Here is a 19,241-nt window from a genome sequence, read left to right on the forward strand (position 1 = left end):
TGACTTTAAAATGTGCTACTTAGCGAGACCAACAGATGAAAGGAGGAAGGTCACAGAAAAGGAGGTTTGTTACTCACAGTTCCCAAGATGAGGATGAAGGACCCTTCAGGGGTGGCCTCCTGGGGAGCAGCAGGCTGGTCAGGAGGCAGAAAAAAGAGGGAACTGTGGCTCCACAGGATGGAAATGGCCAGGTAGGGTCAGCAGGCTCAGGACTGGACGTTGGAATGACTTCAGCAGGCTCCAGGTTACCGGGGCTGGACCCGGTTGTCTGGTACCTGCCCAGGGTGATTGTAGCAGGTGCGCAGTGGCCCAGCATGTGAGGACCCAGTGAAGGACGCGGCTGAGGAGGGGGCTCTGGATTGGCTGCTTTGCCGTGACACGCGTGCTCCTGGGTGGCGATTCACCCTTTCTCGATACTGGCCCGTCCTGGGCAGGGCAGTCCCTTAGAGATGGGCAAGGCTGTTGATGTCCAAGCACCAGAGTGCAGAAGACAATCTCAGGCCTCATACAAAGAGTAATTGTGACGCCGACTTCTGACATCCCTGGAGCAGAGGAGGCCGGGGAACCGGGACAGGAGGCGTGAGACTTGGGTACAGGAGCTTGGCTCTGACACCAATGTCCTTCCTCACTCTGGTCGCCATGCCACTCAGACCACCTCTCTAATCTCTGATTTCACTCTTGAAAGAAGAGCCACAGGGCACCTGATGTGGTTTCTGGCAGTTTCCCTATTCTTCCAGGGGCCTGGCTGGGGTTTGAACTTATCTCCCGGATACCACATCCCCATAGGCATTCCCAGTCCTGCCCAGGGTGGTGACGGTCAGGGTGGTGTGATAGAGAAGAGAACACCCCTAGGAAGAAGGTGCCAGTCTTCACTTCAGCAGGGACAGGGTCTCTCCAGGTAGGCATGTGGCACAGTCCCGGTATCTGGAGACCTTTCAGATCTGCCCGAGTGGGCTGTCTGCTGGTTATAAGGTGCCTGTGTGTGCGGGAGGGAGGTCCGTGTGGTCTTCTCCAGGTGACACTGTTTCTTCGGTCACTCTGAAGGAGCCGGAGCACCATGATTGCCTTGCTGGAGACCCTCCTGGTGGCTGCGAGCATCCTGAGCCTGGGGGTCAGCCTGTGGATCCTGCGGGAGCCGCTGCTCGCCTTCGACGTTCCGCCTGCCGTCCGCCATCCAGTGAGGTTTTGGGTCCTGCACTGCCTCATGCAGCTGACAGTCACCTGGGTAAATTTCCCCTTTTACTCACAGGTCCTGCCAGGGTCGACCTGAGGGCCTCGGGTTCAAAAAAAAAGGGGACCGCAAGGGAGCATTTTGAAAAGAGCTCCAGGTTCTAACAGGTGACCTTGTGTTCAAAGAACCAGTGGCTAGTGGAATGGCCATGAAATGAGCCCTGGACGTCCTCTCAGTCACTTGCCGGGCAGAGGACACTCAGCATAAGGAGACACAAGGAAGAGGTTTCTGATGAGCAGGAATTTGGGGCTTCTCTGTGGATGAAGCTGGGGAAGGAGAGAGAATGTGGTGTCCATGCCTGGGAGGGGCCGCAGAGTCCTATAGTCCATCCCGTTGGTGGGACTATGTCCTATTCTTGTCACAAGGAAAGGGCTTTCAGTTGTGTGAGGGTCCAGAGGCTGAGGTCATGGGTCTGGTTGTGGATCTGAGTTGAGTGGTCAGAGCTGAAGGCACCAAGCAGAGCCCTGGGTTTTGATCTCTCCCAGGTGGGTTTGCTGCCTGTGGAAAATGATCCATTTTCCTACCGTTGAGGGAAACCCCATGGATTCTCCCTCATAGCTTCTGCCCTGGAGTCCTTGAAATTCAATGCACCAAGGTCAGGTGGACTGGAGACGAATTTCATTTGATATAAATAATTTTGTGTTGCACATGGAGTCCTCTCAGTTAGGGCTGAGAGCCTCCATACCATTTTGCCAAAGAACAATAAAGTTATAGGAAGGGAGGAGATGGGAAGTGGTTTAGGTGTTCAGGGGCAGCAAACTATGAGAGAATAAATACATGGGGAAACTTCTGGACGATGATTGTTAGTTACATTGGTGATCAAGATAGCCATTCAGCCAGTCATTGTAGTGCACGCCTGTAAATCCCAGCTGCTCGGGAGGCTGAGGCAGGAGGATGGCGAGTTCAAAGCCAGCCTCAGCAGAAGTGAGGTGTTAAGCGACTCAGTGAGATCCTGTCTCTAAATAAAATACAAAATTGGGCTGGGGATGTGGCTCAGTGGTCGAGTGCCCTTGAGTTCAATCCCTGGCACCCTCCCCCCGCCAAAAAAAGATGGCCATCTGTCTAATTTCCACAATGAGTCTAGAGTTCCCTGGTGCTGTCCTTCCTGGTCTGAGCCAGGTTGTCTGGGCATTTCCCAAGGGAAATCTATTCTTTGTTTGAAGACAAATAAGGGGAAGGCAGGAGGCTTTTGGCTATTATTTTTTTCAACTCAATGTAATCCGGGTACCCATTGGCACATGATGGGTGGTATATTCTGGTTCCCATTGCATGTGGTGTCTTGGTTGGTGCCCTGAATCTGGCATAAAACTGTTATTGCCCATCGTATCTCATTTAGTGCTGACCTGGTACAATACCAACCAGAGACTTGCCAGAAATCATTAGCCCGTGAGGTGTCCCTCCAGGTGTGACCCCAGTCAATTTGGCTGCAGGGTATGTTCCATGGGACAATGGGCAAAACTGTTCCATTATATCAAGGTAGAAGCAAGGTAGGACCCAAGTTCTGAGCACAAAGGTCCCTGTAAACAGTTGTGAATGCCCTTGGCCAGCTGAGGGCCCTGGTGAAAGGCAGAGATGGCCCAGGCAGCCCGCCAAAGCCTCCATCTGCCAGGCCCTGGCTGGGCAACTCAGTAGAGGTGTCTCAACCTCTCTGGACCTTGATGTTCCCATCCATGATGTAGGTTCCTTTTACTTTTTCATTCTCTGCCTATGAGAAAAATCAAACCTCTCCATCCTAAGCAGGAGAGGTTTCATTCTGCTGTTGATTTCTGAGCTATTGGAAGAAACTCTTCTCAGTGTGTGGCTCTTTTGTTTCAGGAGCATGTCTGAGCTGACCGCCTCATCCCAGTGGGTTCTCTGGGGCCATAGCACTGGCTGGGCTTCTGTCCTGTGCAGGGCCTTCTGCTGTGTGCAGGGTCTGGGGCAGACACAGGGGTCTGGAAAAGATCCACATGGAGGCTGAGGATCTTCAGCCCCCCTGAGGGACAAGGCTGAGGAAAGGAGGGGACAAAACCCGGCCCTCTTTCCAGTACTTAGCAGTGGGATCACAGAGGCCCATCCTCTGAGCCAGGGCTGTGCTGTGTGGAGTCCTCCCTGTCCCCCAGCATGGAGGTAGAGCAGGTGAAGGATACACGCAGCCCCAGGAGGCAGGGAGCTCGTCCTCCCCAGGTGCTGTTCCACGATCTGAGAACAAAGGCAGAGGCCAAGGACAAGAACCGCAAGGGGAAGGCAAAGCACTAAGTGTCTCTGAGCCTCCCTTGTAGGGAGAGGGATGGATGGTCCTCAATGCCCTCCACACCCCTCAGGCCAGGCAGTGCCCTGGAGGGAGGTGCTATGGGAAGGCAGGCAGGAGGGCTCTGCAAATGTCGGCCTGGGAGGCAGGGTGGGGGATGCTGCCTTGCTGGGAGGGGACACAGGACAACTGCTGAGTGTTGGGAGGCAGGCACTTGAGCTTCTTGGGAACTGAGTGATCCAGGGGTCACGGGTGCTTGGGAAGGGCCAGGAGCCTTTTGTGGCTGGGACAGGGTGAGCAGAGGAGAGAGGGACATGGCTTCAGGGGCTGTGGGTGGGGAACCCTGTAGGGCCTTGCAGGTCATTACCTTGAGCCAGACTGGAGGCCACCAGGCCACTGGGGAGTTTGTGTCATGGGGACTTGATGCAGAGTCCTCAGCTGAGCCCGGCAGTGGCAGGGGCAACACCATCTGGGGACAGGAACAGAGAAGTCCTGCAAACAGCCGACTGCTCTCTCCTTCACTCCCCTACAGGGCTACATACTTGAGAAGCTGGGGATTTGCTCCATGCCCAGGTTTGTCCGCTTCCTGCAGGACAGACTGACCATAAAGAACAACCGTGAAGTGGTGGTGACAGACCTGCGTTTTGGGACAATCCCCGTGAGGCTGTTCCGGCCCAAGGCCGCGTCCTCCAGCCCCCGGCGCGGCATCCTCTTCTACCACGGAGGGGCCTCCATATTCGGCAGCCTGGGTAAGCCGCTTCCCAGGGGAGGGAGGCAAGGGGGGTCTGGCTGCTCGCAAAGGGGCTTCTGGGAGAGCCTCCAGGGAGTGAGTCTACCGAGTCAGAGGCTGGAGAGTGTCCGGGGAGCCCAGATGGAGGGCCTGGGGCTCAGCTTAGTGGATGGGACTCTGCCTCCATGGTCGATGTGTCTATGATGCAATAGTCCCGGGACGGGTGGGGGCAGTGACGTCTCAGCAGGGCCGTCACAGCATGGGGTGTGCACTTGTTTCTGTCTCAGCCTCAATGGAGGTCCCTGCCCCCCAGCTTTACATGGCTGGGTCCCATCGTTCTTCCAGTTGTGTATCAAATGGCCCTTCCCAGATGTGACTCCCAACATCTGGTTTAGAAACTGTCTCTGCACTTTCAATGGTGCCACCCAAGACCTTGCTTCCATCCCTGACATCATCCTGGTGAAATGCCTGGCACTTATCACAATCTGAATGTACCTTGGTTGGCCTTGTGTTTTCTCATTTACTTGGTGTCTGTCTCCACTAAGAATTGGGACCTCAAAAGGACACTGAAGACCTCTGTTGTCTGGTTGGCAGGCTCGCCAGTGCCTGCTTTCCTTTTTTGAAGGCAGGCAGGCAGGAAGAAAGGCAGGCATCAATTCTTGAACAAATAGCTCGATGGATGGGTGAATAGTTGCATTTAATGATGTGTTTGCCAAGGAATAAATGGATGGGGGATGGCTGGCGGAATGAATGGATGGGTGGATGGATGGATGCAGGGACAAAAGACGGATGCCTGTCAACATTTGGCCATATGCATGGACAGCCTTCTCCCCTTGCACAGCCTCCCTTAGTGGAGGGAGTACTTACTGCCACCTGCTGGTGGAAATAACAGTGGCGCCTCTGTACCTGAGGCCTGGCCATGGTTTTCGCTCTCATTCAGAAGGTAACTGGAAGTAAGGTGTCTCCCAGGTCCAAGAGAACTGTTCCCTGTCAGGGGCCCTGGACCCCCCACACCCCGAGTTGTCTGCATGTGCTGAGGGACAATTTCCTTTTCCAAGTAAAATCAGGAACGGCTCAGCAAACATTTATTGAGCACCTACTGTATGTTAGATCCTTCCCAGGCACAAAGGACACAGTGGGATTGTGCCTTTGGCTTGTGGCTGTCCGTCAGGGGAGGGGCAGGATGATGCAGAAGAGGATGGACACGTAGGTCGTTTCAGATGCTGATTACACAGGGTGGTGGCATGGAGCGTGGTGCAGAGGCATTGAGTTCAGGCCTTCCTAGGAAACAAGGTCCCTGTGCGGTGTGACAATGCATGGTGTGCACTTGTGTACCCAGGTCACGTGGCCCTTTCTGGGGTGGTGACCCTGGCAGGTCATACAATAGTCAGCTGATCTCTGGAGCAGCTTGTGGGCACATGCCTGACCTTGGGAACGTGATGTGTACCTGTGTCTATGGGAGACGTGCTGAGTCTCTTGGTGGAATGTGGAGGCAGAGGTCACCTCCAGGTCAACTCCTGTGGGGGGGGGGGTCCTGCTACGTTTACCCCCCATTCCCAGAGTCTTCCTCTGTCCCTGCTGAACTCCTGCTAAATGAGTGACAATGTCTGGAAAAACGACCCATCCCGCCATCACTTATTCCCTGCTCAACATAGATAATGGAATCCTTCTTCCCTGGGCGGCTCACCTGACCCCTTCCCTAGTCCTGGCTTCTGCCACTCCAGGTCCCCAAGCCTTCCTGGCCTCAGTTTCCCCCACTGTAAAGTTAACGTTGCACAAAGTGAGCCCAAGGTCCGCGAGCCCTGGCGTTCTGGAGAGTGGGGCAGGCGTCTGGCTTTGCCCAGACGGCGCAGCCCAGGCCTCGGAACAGAGAGCTGGTCTGCCCACTGCCCGGCCTGGGTGGCGGTGGCCGTCCCTCATGGGCGGCGCCGGGCCTGTCTTCCTGCAGACAGTTACCACAACGTGTGCAGTTTCCTGGCCCGGGAGACGGACTCCGTGCTGCTGTCTGTCGGGTGAGTGTCGCGAGACAGCGGGGGCTTCTCCGAGGCTGGGAAGGTGGGGGCAGCTGGACGAGTGCAGCCCAGAGCGACGCCCCGACTCCAGGGGTCGGGCGCAGGCGCAGCACGGCTTGGAGCAGAAGCCTGGGAAGACGCCCACCTCGGGGCAGCGCAGGGACAAGCTGTGGGCAGGAGAGCCGGGTCACTAGGAGGCCACAGCACGAGCCAGGGGCCTGGAGGTCACAGCGTGAGGAGGCATCCTAGTGGGAGCCAGGGAGCCAGGGGAGGGTCAGGGTCCAGGGGGCGGGGCCGGGGCTGGTGGCAGCTGCGGGGCCCCAGATCTTGCCATAAGGGCCGCTGTTTGCACCCCACCCTCTTCTCTATCACGGGACAACTTCAGGTTGACTGACTTTCACCATCTTTATTTTGGGGTCACCCTGAGGATAATAGCTACAGTGGGACAGGCGGTGGGGACCCTGTTTGAGCAGCCTCCAGTGACACCCGCGCACACCCGCGTGTTCTGGTCCCTCTCTTCCTTAGGTACCGCAAGGCCCTGGAGCACCATTACCCTGTGGCCATCACAGACTGCCTCAACGCCTCCATCTACTTCCTGAAGACCCTGGAAGCCTACGGGGTGGACCCCTCCAGGGTGGTGGCCTGTGGAGACAGCATTGGAGGAATGATTGTGGCCATAATCACCCAGACCTTGGTGGGCAGAACAGATCTTCCCCAGCTCCGGGCTCAGGTCCTGGTTTATCCCGTTATACAGGCCATCAATTTACAGTTACCCTCCTTTCAGCAGAACCAAAATGTCCCATTCCTTTCTGTACAACTCATGATGACATGTGTGTGTTCATACCTGGCCATTGACCTCTCCTGGAAAGACGCCATTTTGAAAGGGGCATGTATACCCCGTGATTTCTGGAACAAGTACAGGAAGTGGCTCAGCTCTGACAACCTCCCCAAGAGGTTCAGGACCAAAGGCCAGCAACCTGAGACTCTTGCACCTTTTAATGAGGCCGCCTATCTGGAAACCAAACACATTTTGGATGTAGAAAACGCACCCCTCATAGCAGAAGATAAGATCATCGCTCAGCTTCCTGAGGCCTTCCTGGTGAGCTGTGAGCTGGACATGCTCCGGGATGACTCCCTGCTATATAAGAAGCGCTTGGAAGACCAGGGTGTCCGTGTGACCTGGTACCACGTGGAGGATGGCTTTCATGGATGCTTAGTTTTATTTGATAAGAAGTTTTTCTCTTTCCCATGCTCCCTGAATATTATGAATGCTGTAGTCAATTATATAAAGGGCCTATGAAGGCCTGGGGATGGAGCTCAGTGCTAGAGCATTTGCCTAGCATACACAAGGTCCTGGGTTTGAGCACCAGCACCGTAAACAAATAAGTGAATAAATGAATAAATAAATAAATAAAAGGGAGAGATAAGTGAAAAGAGAAAAGCCTATGGTGGTAATCCTTTTGCCCTGAGTAGGCCAAAGCATGGATGGTGTCTGTCTAAAACTGGGGTCTTTGGTAAGTTCTGTTTTATTGAGGAGGAATCAGTGAATCAATGCACAGCCCAAGGTGGGTCCAGGAGACAGCCGCTAACCAATGTCTGGCTTCATATTTGAGAAAATGTAAACTGTTTTTAGTACCAATAAGATCCAATGTTGCATCTCGCATCAATTTCTAACATTTTTGTTCAGGTGAAGTAACTATCCACAAGAGAATTTAATGCCTTCAATAATTTCTTAAGGTAATAACCTGTCAGGTCCTTGCAGGAAAACATTCCCACATCTGGTCACAGTGTCAATGCTGAGTCCACACCCATGGTGACAAAGCTGGGGCCATGGCCTTGCTAGAATATCCCCCATAACCTCATTATTCTTGGGGTCAAGGTCTCTTGTCAAATGTCAACTTGGACTGTCTGCAGTTGGCTGGAGAAATGCTATTGCAAGAAAACTCTCCCTGGATTGGGTGGGCTAGAACCCAGGAAGATGTCAGAGGAGTCTACCAGAAAGAGAAGGAGAAAGAGAGAGGAACAAGCAAGATGGGAGGAATGGCAGGAAAGGGGGAGCTTTGTCTGGCTTCAGGTTTTTAACTGGACTTCCTACAGCAGATCCCTGACTCCCAAGACAGAAGTCTCAGAGCCAAGGCTGTCTTGGGAAGCTCCAGATGCCAACTGGGATTTGGAAAGTCATTCCCTGAGGGAGCAAGGTATTGTTGGCCTCCTTTTTCTAGGAGTTTAGATATCACTCCATCTATGGTAAAGTACAAAGCACCTTGCCTGTGTTTAGCCAATGCTAGGATTTGCTCACAGAGAAAGGGCAGGGAACCCTGCCCATTCATGCATGGGGTGGCCCATGGTAGTTTGTGCATAGGTCCATGTTAGCTAGATGGTCCTGTGAGAGCCTCAAACCCTGCTGCTCTCCAGTCCCACGTGGGTGATGAAGCTGGAGGCTCTCCCTGCTAGGCAACTGTAGCCTCTGTGGTCCCAATGACCTCACCTGTGACTGCTGGTGGAGGGGGCCTCACAGATGTCCTGGTCCTTGCATTGAGGACAATCCACACAGGAAATTTGGATTGGGCTCCTGGGATCTTGGGTGGACATGGTGACTCAGGGATTGTATGTGAGCAGCTTTGAGGAAGGCTTGTGGCTGTTCTGTGTCCATGTCACAACACCACCACAAATATGGCCGCTTACCACAGGACACAGTCCCCATCTCACGTTTCTGTGGCCAGGGGTCTGGACACGACTCAGCTGGGTTCTGGGTAGAGTCCCGCAGGCCGTCATGACAGTGTTGGGCTGTGTCTCATGTGAGGCTCACGTGGGAAGCGCCTACATCAAGCTCAGCCAGGTTGTTAGGCACAATCCAGTCCCTCAGGTTATAGGCTGAGGACATCTGTGTCCTGTTAGTTGTCTGCCAGGGGCCACCACCCTCAATATCTAGAGGCCACTCACTATCTTGCCATATGCTCTTCACCAAATAGCTTCCTTAAAGCCAGTGGCAGAGAGGCATCCTGGAGTAGAGGCCACTAGAATCTACTGGAGTGTCATCATGAACAGGTAACCACATCCATGCCATCTCAGAAGCCAGTCAGGTATCTTGATCACACAAAGTGCCAACAGCAGGGGTGGGCATCAGGGGCTACCTCTGATCTGTTCTATATGAAAGGCTCCCCCAGCAGATGAAGGAATGGGAGGAACAGTCATTTGTGAGCTTTTTCTTTTGAGTGTAGTATTTCCTGAAGTAATTTCTGTAGTGCCAGCTTAGTAGTTTCTGCTTATCCTGGAAGATTGTAATCTTTTCTTTGATTCTGAAGGATAGCTTTGCTGGATATAGTGATCTTGGTTGACAGTTGTTTTCTTTCAGGACTTGGAACACATCATTCCAAGTCCTACTGGGCTTTCGTGATTATGCTGAGAAATTGGAAGTAATTCTGATGGGTTTTCCTCTAAATGAGACCTGACTTTTTTTTTGTCTTGAGGCTTTTATAATTCTATCCTTGTTCTGTATGTTAGGCATTTCAGTTATAATGTGTTGAGAGTATTTAATTTTTTTTGTACTATGTATTGAACATAAGGACGCTTAACCACAGCATCACACCCCATAGCTATTTTAAAAACTTTTATTTAGAGACAGACTCTCACTAAGTTGCTCAGGGCATTGCTAAGCTGCTGAGGCTTGCTTTGAACTTGAAATCCTCCTGCCTCAGCCTCCCCAACTTCTGGGATTATAGGTGTGCAACACCATGACTGGCAAGAGGTTCTTTTTTGATCTTGTCTATTTGACATTCTGAATACATCCTGCATCTGATTTTCCATTTCATTCTCGAGGTTTGGGAATTTTTCTGTTATTATTTCCCTGAAGAGGTTGTGCATGCCATAAGTCTGCATCTCCTAACACTCTTCAATTGCGATGATTTTTGATTTGATCTTTTAATGTTGACCTAGAGTTCTTAATTATTCTGATCATAGTTACTTATTTTCTCTTCTTAATACTGTCTGAGTGTTCAAGGTCTTGTCTTCCAGCTCTAAGATTTGTCTTCAGTATGGTCTACTGTAATACAGAAACACTTAAATGAACACATTATTTGATTTTTTTTTTGTGTGTGTCTTTCATTTCCAAGATTGCTGTTTGGTTCTTTTTCAATATCTCTATCTTCTTATTGAATTCCTCATTCATATCCTGTACTAACTTCCTAAATTCATTCAGTTGTTTTTTTGTGTTCTCTTGGAATTCATTGATAATTTTTATAATCATCCTTTTTTGTTCTTTATCTGGTATTTTATCCACTTCATTATCTTCAGAATCAGTTGTTGGTGAATAATGAACTTTAGGAGGTGTCATGATACCTTGTCTTTTCACATTTCTTATATTCCTGTGTTGGATTTTATGCAACTATTGGGATAGATTTTTCTTCCACCTTCCACCCTTATATGTGGAACAATTTAGGGCACAACTTTCTCTTGGCAAAGTGTTCTTTCTAGGATATCAGGTTGTTATGAATTTTTTCAATATATTTCCATATGGGTTTTACCTTATAGTTTCCCTGCTAGTTCTCTGATGATTCTTAATGTGTTTTGATTCAATGTACATTTTTTTCAGAACTTGAGGATTCCATTTTCTTGTAAATCTCAAGAGTTGGTTCCTCCTTGCAGAACTGGCAATTGTGTTACATACCGCTGGGTATGTGGGGTACAACTTCTGTGATTGCTCTTCTTCACTTAATAATCAGTATATTACAAGGGGATATGGGACTGATCTAGGTTGAGACCTCTCAAAGGTGTGGTGTCCACAGCCTTTGTGTTAATTCTCTCTCTCTCTCTCTCTCTCTCTCTCTCTCTCTCTCTCTGTTTCTGTAGGAGTGAATTTCCTGATGGCTTCTCCTAGCTATTCCTACTCTGGGCGTGGTCACTTGTTTGAGGTTTTTTTCCCCTTATATTCTTTGCATTAAAGTATCACTAAAGCTTGAGCATTGTTGATTTTTTAAACACACACACACACACACACATACACACATATTGTTGTAGTTGTGGATGGACACAATATCTATTAGAATATGGCATATTCTAATTCCCTACAACAGCTTTTGAACATTTTATCGAATTTAGTTTTTGGAGTCTGGTGCAATATTATTATCCATTATTGGAAGATTAAGAAATTTGCCCAAAGTCATGAGCCAGTGAGTTTACATCCAGGATTGAACCCAGGCGGTCTGGGTGTGCGTGTCCCAAAGGGTGCTGTGGAACAAGGAGACTTACTTCTTCCCCTATTTGTACCTTCAATTATCCCATGTATTTATCCCCTAGTTTATTCTTGTTTTGTGAATATTAGTAGGTTTGTTGCAGAATGGTAAAATGTTTGTAAGAATAGAGTGATTTCCTGTTTCATGCTTTGCTGATGTGTACTATGTAGTTTATTCACCGTGTCATCTTTTCATAGCCACAAAATGATGACAAACACATAGCAAATCACAACTAAGAATCATAGTACTCCCTGGATCACTGAGATAAATATAGTGATGGTGTCAAATACGGACCAGGATACAGGAAACTATAACTCATGCCTCCCTTATGGGAATTTCAATTAGCATAGCCACTCTGGGAAAGAGTAAGGCACTTTCTTGCGAAATGATTATGTCCTTACCATATGGCCCATTGATTTAACCCTTGGGCATTTAACTGAGGGAAATTAAAGTCTTGTGTTCACATAAACAAACTTGAAGTTTTATGTTCATTTATATTCATTTCTGCATATGATGTCTATATAAGTCTTATTTAAAATAGCCTCAAATTGGAAGCAAACCACCTGTTCCTTAAAGGGTAGTTGGTTAAACAAACTGTGGATCCTTCGCACAGATGGACTCTACTCAGCAAAGAGATGGAATAAACTACTGATGTGTATTTAATAATTTGGATAAATCTCCAAGGAATTATGCTGAGTAAAAAGAGCCCAAATCAAAAGGTTACATGCCATGTGATCCCTTTTATTTAAAACTCTTGAAACTACAAGTTGTAAAGATAGAGGACATATTAGCAGTTGCCAAGAGAGGGAGAAGAGAAGAGGACAATGTGACAGAATCCTTCTGTAACTGCACATGTAATAGCATTGCACACACACACACACACACACACACACCAGTAAAATCTCAATAAGCCCCATGAAAAATTGTACCAATGTCAATTTCTCAGTTGTGCTATTGTACTATAATTATGCAAGACGTTACCATTGGGCAGGGCGTGGTGGCACATACGTGTAATCCCAGCAGCTCAGGAGGCTGAGGCAGGAGGACTGCAAGTTCAAGGCCTCACTGAGCAACTTAGTGAGGCCCTCAGCAAATTAGGAAGATCTTGTCTCAAAATATAAAAAAAAAAAAAAGAAAAGAAGAAAAGAAAAAAAAATAGAAAGGGGCTGGAAAGGTGGTTGAGTTAGTTAAGCATCCCTGGTACCAAAAAAAAAAAAAAAAAAGGAAAAGTTAAAAAAAAATACTATAATTGAGAGATACTAAGCAAAGAGTTTTGGGGGTCTCTCTGTATTATTTCTTAAAACTATAAGTGCATCTCCCATTATAAAATAAAAAGTAAACACAAAAAAAGGCAACACAAAGAGGCACTAAAGACCACAATTCTGCTGACAGGAGGTGAACCATGCATTGGCACAGGAAAGAGCTCAGCTTTCCCAGAGGCAGATGTTTTTGAACCCTCGTATGGCCTTTGCTGTGGCTATTCCACTCAAGGGACTTCATCCTAGGGAACACTCTAAAAGAAGGCATGTCAGAAAGGTATGTTGTTTGCCTAGAAAGAAGTTTATATTTCAAAGCAGATGGTTCTTGCAAAGCAAGATATATATATGTATGTATGTATGTATATATATATATATATATATATATATACATATACATATATATTATATTGTTTATTTAACTGTAATATAATGATATCATTAAAAGAATCTATTCAAAGATTAAATGAAAAGTCGTATATGATATAACATCAAATGAAAAAGGAAAGAGACCACTCACCTCCAACTTAACAAGGCTATAATAATAAGCACTTGTTGAATGAATGAATGGTGAGAACCATGAATTCTGCAAAGTCCTGCACGTAAGCCCAAAATGCAGCACAAAATGCGGGAGAGGCCAAGGCAAATGCAACTGTAGCATTTAAGTCAAAAGTTATGTTGGGTGAATTTTTCTTGCAAAAGTATCCAGGATTTTTCATAGAGGAGTGTATCATCCTTGGAGAAAAGGAAGACCGTGGAACACCAGCTCCTTGCAGGGATCCACTCTGTTCCTGAGGATGTAGCCGACTTAAGGGAACAGTGAAAGCCAGTCCAGCTTGGAATTTCCAGGTAAATATTATCTCACAGGACACTGGTTTTTGCTAATGTACACTGGGAATTAGGGGCAATTTAACATTATCTGTAGAAAGCTGCTTTCTTACAGGCTCGCCAATTTCCTTGGGTCATACACTGGGACAAAGCAACCTATGTGGATGTGGCTTCTGTAAACTAACCTCTAAGACCCCTCCCAGAGCAACTGGTGCAGATCAGAGCACCGTGGAGAGGGAAGTGCTTGGGCAGATGGCCACCACGGCACAAAGCACAGGAGAGAAGGGAGGAAGGCCTGAGGGCAGCGGACGTGTGGCCACTGGGCTTTCTGACAAGTGCCTGTTGGCTCCTAACCCCTGGATCTTCCTTGTGAGCCTTTCTCAGTAAACCTAATGTCTTATGTCCCATGTCTGGGTGCGTTCTTTGGTGTCTCAGCAACCTATCCCTCTGCCCTAGAACTGAGGAAATAAACCAATATGGTAGGGATTGTTCTGATAAAATGAGCATTATGTTAAGAGAAAACCACCAACACCTTGTTACGATGTGATCATTACATTCCTAAGCAACCTCTTGCTATTAAGAACATATAGCAATCTGTGTGAGCTCCCAACCCTCCTTGGGCAGGGTCCTTATCTGTCTTGGCCTCTGTTGTATCTCCAGCACCTAGAAAAGTGCCTGGCATGCAGTAGATACTTTAAAAAATTTAATGAACAAATAATTTTATGAAAGCAATTCTTTTAATAGAGGAAAAGTAGAAGATGCCTTAGAAGATGTCAGTTTTGCAAGTTTCTTCTAGGAAACTAAACCATAAAGTCACAGTCATGTGGCCTTAACAAAAGAAATACTTTCTTGGAGATATGTCATTAGGTGACTGATTAGTTGTGCGAACCTCAGAGAATACACTTACACAAACCTAGATGGCATAGGTCAATCATTGGATCTGGCTTCTTGTGCAATCAAGATACTTGGTAAACATGAGATGTATGAGCTTCTGCTTCTGGTGTAGCATAGCACAGTTTTATAGCAAACTTTAAAACAAGGAGTTTATTCTAAGAAATGATCAACAAAGTGTAAATACACAAACCAGTAACTAATCATTCAGCATCATGATCCGGTATTACGGTACGGAACGTACTGTGCATAATTGTGTGTGTTACACTTTCAGAGAACTTTCTGCAAAACAGGTTTATTTGCACCAGGACTGAAAACACATGAATAATACATTGTGCTATTACAATGTTACAATGGCTGGTAGGAATTTTTTAGTTCCATTATAATCTCATGGGACCACTACCATATACGGCCTGTCCTTGATCAGAACAATGTTAGGTGATGCATAATTGATTATATTTAGAACTAAAGTTTGAACATATGTAGCCTCAAACTTAGAGTTACAGTTCCTGACCTTACTGTGAAGTCAAGCATTGGATGATCTTGACTCTTGAGGTTTCGACCTTACACAGATTAGCTAATTTCCTTTACTTAACAACCATGCCAGCTTTTTATAGCTGTGACAAATACCTGGGAAAAACAACTTAGAGGACGAAAGATTTATCTTGGCTCACGGTTTCAGAGGTTTCCATTCCTGGTTGGCTGGCTCCACTGTTTGGGCCTGAGGTGAAGTAGAACATCATGGTGGAAGGGTGTGGTGGAGGAAAGCTGCTAGTTCATGGCAGCTGGGAAGCAGAGGGAGGTCAGGGACATGATAAACCCTTCCAGGGGACACCCTCAGTGACCCACTTCCTCCAGTTGAGTTCCACCTCCTTCAGTGTCCTCCATCTTCCCATAGTCCGTTCTGCCATGATGGATTAATCTTTTGATGAGGTTAGTGCCCTCATGATTCAATAATTTCCTAAAAGCCCACCTCTCTTCATTGGTGCCTTGTTGACCAAGATTTCAAATACGTGAGTCTGTGGGGGACATTCCAGACCCAAACCAGGACAATAATCAAACCCCAGGCCACTCCCACAAAGGGCTGGGGTGCACCTTTTCCCTTGATTAGGCGCAGGTTCCCCATCATCCCTACTGGAACCACAGAGGTCTGACTTACATTCTATTTCCTCATTGCTGATGGCAGTACAGTCCACTTGAGCTGTGAAATGTCCCCTGTAAGAGGAAGCCTAGACAAGGGGCTGTTCAGAAGTTTATGTGAGATGCTCACAGGTGGAAAAGAGATACAAGTTTGGTATGAGGCTAAAATCATTTATTTTTGCCCCCGTTTCAACCATGAGACAAATATTTATAGAATGAAGCTTGCCAGGCATTGTTCTAGCTCTGGGATATAGTGTTGAGACCAGGCGGTGTCTGTTGATTATCTTTTGTTTTCTTTTACCCTGATCTGGGCATCTACTTCCTCAAGGAGCAGGATTCCATCCTTCCTTTGATGGGGTTGTGTGTGTGTGGGTGGGGGGACAGAGCCAGTGTATGCATTTAGTGGGATGCCGAGCAGCCAGGATTGCTTAGGAAAGAGTGGGGGGCTTTTTTTATTTGAGTCCTGCACTGAGATGAACTGATGCATAGCCTGGAGTCAACATTGGCAGGCCAAATCATAGAGAAAAAGAGGAAATTAGGGAAAAATGGCCAAGTCAATTTAGAAAAAGGAGAGTAAAGAGAATGATTTTCTACAAGATATCAAGAGCATAGTATAATACAAAATCACAGTAATGAAAGCATCATGCTACCCATATAAGCACTAACAAATACACACATGGGAAAGAACAGAAGACTTAGTAGACTTAAGAAGCAGGCTTATTAGATAGTAGGTGATAACACAAGCCAATAAGGAAAAGATGGGTTGGTTAGGAGACGGTGATGTGAAGTCTCATTCAAGATAAGGAGAGAAATAGAGGTCGACCTTGCATCTTGTCTTACACTCTATACACTTCTCTTCAAAATCAGCTTCACCAGAAAAGTTACTAGGAAGACGACCGTCAGAGAAGAAATGTGCAATATCTGAAAGCAACAAGGGAAGTCTAGAAAACACAAGAAACTCCCGAAAATCCTCAGAAAATCAAAGAGGAGGCTAAGGATGTCAACAGGCAGTTCGTAGAATGAGAAACGTACACAACAAGGTGCCTTTACAATATGTGAATTTGGCAAAAATCAGCAAAAGGGGCAGTGTCTCTGGTGGAGGGAAGGGATTGCTCATGTGGGTATCTGAAAGATGCTGGCAACATTCATTCAATTAGACACACGTTTACCCTATATCCCAGGTGAATTTCACCCAGAAACAGGACAGCACATTTCCAAAGATACATATAAGGACATTCTTCAGAGAATTTATGATGCACCTGTTTTCATTGCACGAAGGCGGATGAGCTAAATATCTTGCATTGATAGTCTGGAGTACTATCCAATAACTTTATATAGAATGCACCATGTACACAGTTAGCAACATTGTGTCATCCTTGGAGAAAAGGAGGGCAGGAAGTGCCCCTCTCCATTTCCCACCCAAGTTAAGGGGAAGGTGAGGGTGAGCCTGAGCTGAAAAGTCCAGATATACTTGATCTCAAAGGACACTGGCTTTGTCTTATGTATGCTGGGAATCAGCACGAGTTGGCATTACCTGTAGAGAGCTGCTTTCATGCATGAACGTGCGTGTAGAGTACCGGGGAGAGTTCGGAAATGAAAAGTTGCTGTTTGAATCTACAAGGCTTTGTGGTGGCTCGGTTATTTTGTGCCTAGCCAGACTGCGGCATTTGGTGAGCCAGCCAGAAGGACAAGGACAGTCCTGTGAGCACCGAGGTGATGAAGGTTACAGCAATTGAAAAGGGGAAATCCACCATCTGGATTCAGCGGTGGGGGACCCCCAGGATGTCCCTTCACCTCAGTGTCTGTGCGTGGGACTGGCAGCTATTATGGATGTTTGTGGGCCACTATGTGAGGGCATGGATTCCCTGCCCCATGTATTGGGGAAATGTTATTTATAGGTGAGCAGTAGGGTCTAAAATAAAGGAAAGATCTGTGTAAGATTGTAGGAGCTGGGGGTGGCCCCTCCTCTGGCAGTGTGGGCGCCAACATAGGCGGAGCTTCCCGTGGGGCTGAGTACTTGGATGTACTTCCCCCACTGGCGTCAGGGGCAGCTGAGTGGGGAGAAGCCGGGGAGGTCTCCTGAGCCTCTCCCTGGATGGGGCAGAAGGCCCTGTGTGTCCTCCTTCCTTCAGGAAGCTGGCAGCCGTGGTTGAGGAGACCAGGGCTGGGCGTGGGCCCAGTGCATCTGTTCACACCTTGTGGGTACAAATTGTCCATGGCCCAGGCAATGGCAGCTTGGCAGAGGAATGGACGAGCCACTGCTGGGATGCGGGGGGTGTGAAAGAGGAGAGGTGCTCCCGGCATGGGGGTGCTGCAGTGTTCTCTACTGCTGCCTCAGGCACAGGCAGACACGCACAAACACACGCATCAGGGTACAGAGAAAGTCGTCTTGGGGTGTACCTGTTGATCCCTGACACAGCTGCCACAAGCGTGTAAGGACCCTTCGTGTCCATCCTGGGCACGTTGGGACAAGGTAATTCCTACCGTGCAACTCTGGGAAAGACATTCAAGGAGCTAAATTGAAATTTAGTGGCCCGGATTTTAAGTTTAAAGATAATATAATGTCAATCTCCAAGTCCTTTCTCCATTTAGAGAAAGCAACTCAGTGGTGACACATCTCCAAAAGAGAAGATGGGACATCAACACCTTCAAATTGCAAGGACCTGGGCTCAAGAGGTTGTTGGGTTGGCTAAAGTGACGTCATCTGCTATTATAGATAAAGTCCAAGCTTTCTCTACCCTAACTATTCCTAAACAGTTGCAGACCTTTTGGGGATGATTATGGTACTGGTGCCCCTTCATTCCACATTAACCCAGATATTAAGACCATTGTGCCATTTAGTAAAAACAGGAGGCCCACTGGGACTGGGAATCTAAATGTCTCAAGGCCCTTTTCCAAACAAAACCAATTATCAAGCAATTGCAAGCCTAGGACCTATTAATCCAAGAACAACCCCAAGAATCGAATGTCTCTAGCTATCCTGATGAATTTAGGTGGAGCCTAGAGCAATGGCAAGGCAAGAGATGAGCTCCCTCAGGACTCTGGTCTCAGCTATGGTAGGGAGCAAGGATGTGGAAAGACTTTTGGGAGTCAAATGATTGTGTCAGGTAGTGGCACAAGGCTATGCTTTTCCACCAGGCAATCAAGAAGTGGATAAACTAGTTGAGTTAGGTGGTTGGACAACATGCCAGTTGAATACACATTGGCCTGGCTATATAGACCATGGGTCATAGGGAAAGAGAAACCCTCTGACCCATAGCAAAGTAGGAGCTCTCAAAAAGATACTCGGATATTGTGCACATGTGACTCTTTCCTTGTCTGTTCTATAAAGCAGTCCAGGATAATGTGACATGGGATGGAGCCTGGTAGTCACTTGCACAATGATGGCAGGTTGACTTCTTTGGGCCCTTGCCGCTATCAGAGGGCGGCAGGCTTGCCTTCCGTGTGCAGACACACCTACTGGACTACGCCAGGCATATGCTTACAAAAGGAGGCAGCCATCATGGTCTTGAAATACTTTGCACCATGCATGGCACCGCTATAGACATAAACAGTGACAAAAGAACATATCTACTGGCCCCAGGATGCAAGGAAGGGCCAGGAATTGGGACATACGTTGGCGTTTCCTCCTATCTTAAAATCCAACCATAGCAGGACTAATCAAATAAATGAATGGCTTGCTAAAACAACCA

At 47.7% G+C, this 19,241-nt stretch overlaps 1 protein-coding gene across 1 annotated transcript; it reads left to right on the top strand.

The window, feature by feature from the left end:
* The first annotated feature begins 1,057 nt into the window (after nucleotides 1-1,057).
* LOC114102193 (arylacetamide deacetylase-like 4) lies at nucleotides 1,058-7,503 on the top strand. Its single transcript, XM_027947458.2, has 4 exons — nucleotides 1,058-1,225; nucleotides 3,994-4,210; nucleotides 6,140-6,203; nucleotides 6,729-7,503. Exons 1-4 carry the CDS (start codon nucleotides 1,058-1,060, stop codon nucleotides 7,501-7,503), a joined length of 1,224 nt encoding a protein of 407 aa, XP_027803259.2.
* Nucleotides 7,504-19,241: the final 11,738 nt, after the last annotated feature.

Source organism: Marmota flaviventris, chromosome 10 (genome assembly GCF_047511675.1).
Source record: "Marmota flaviventris isolate mMarFla1 chromosome 10, mMarFla1.hap1, whole genome shotgun sequence".
Taxonomy (NCBI): domain Eukaryota; kingdom Metazoa; phylum Chordata; class Mammalia; order Rodentia; family Sciuridae; genus Marmota; species Marmota flaviventris.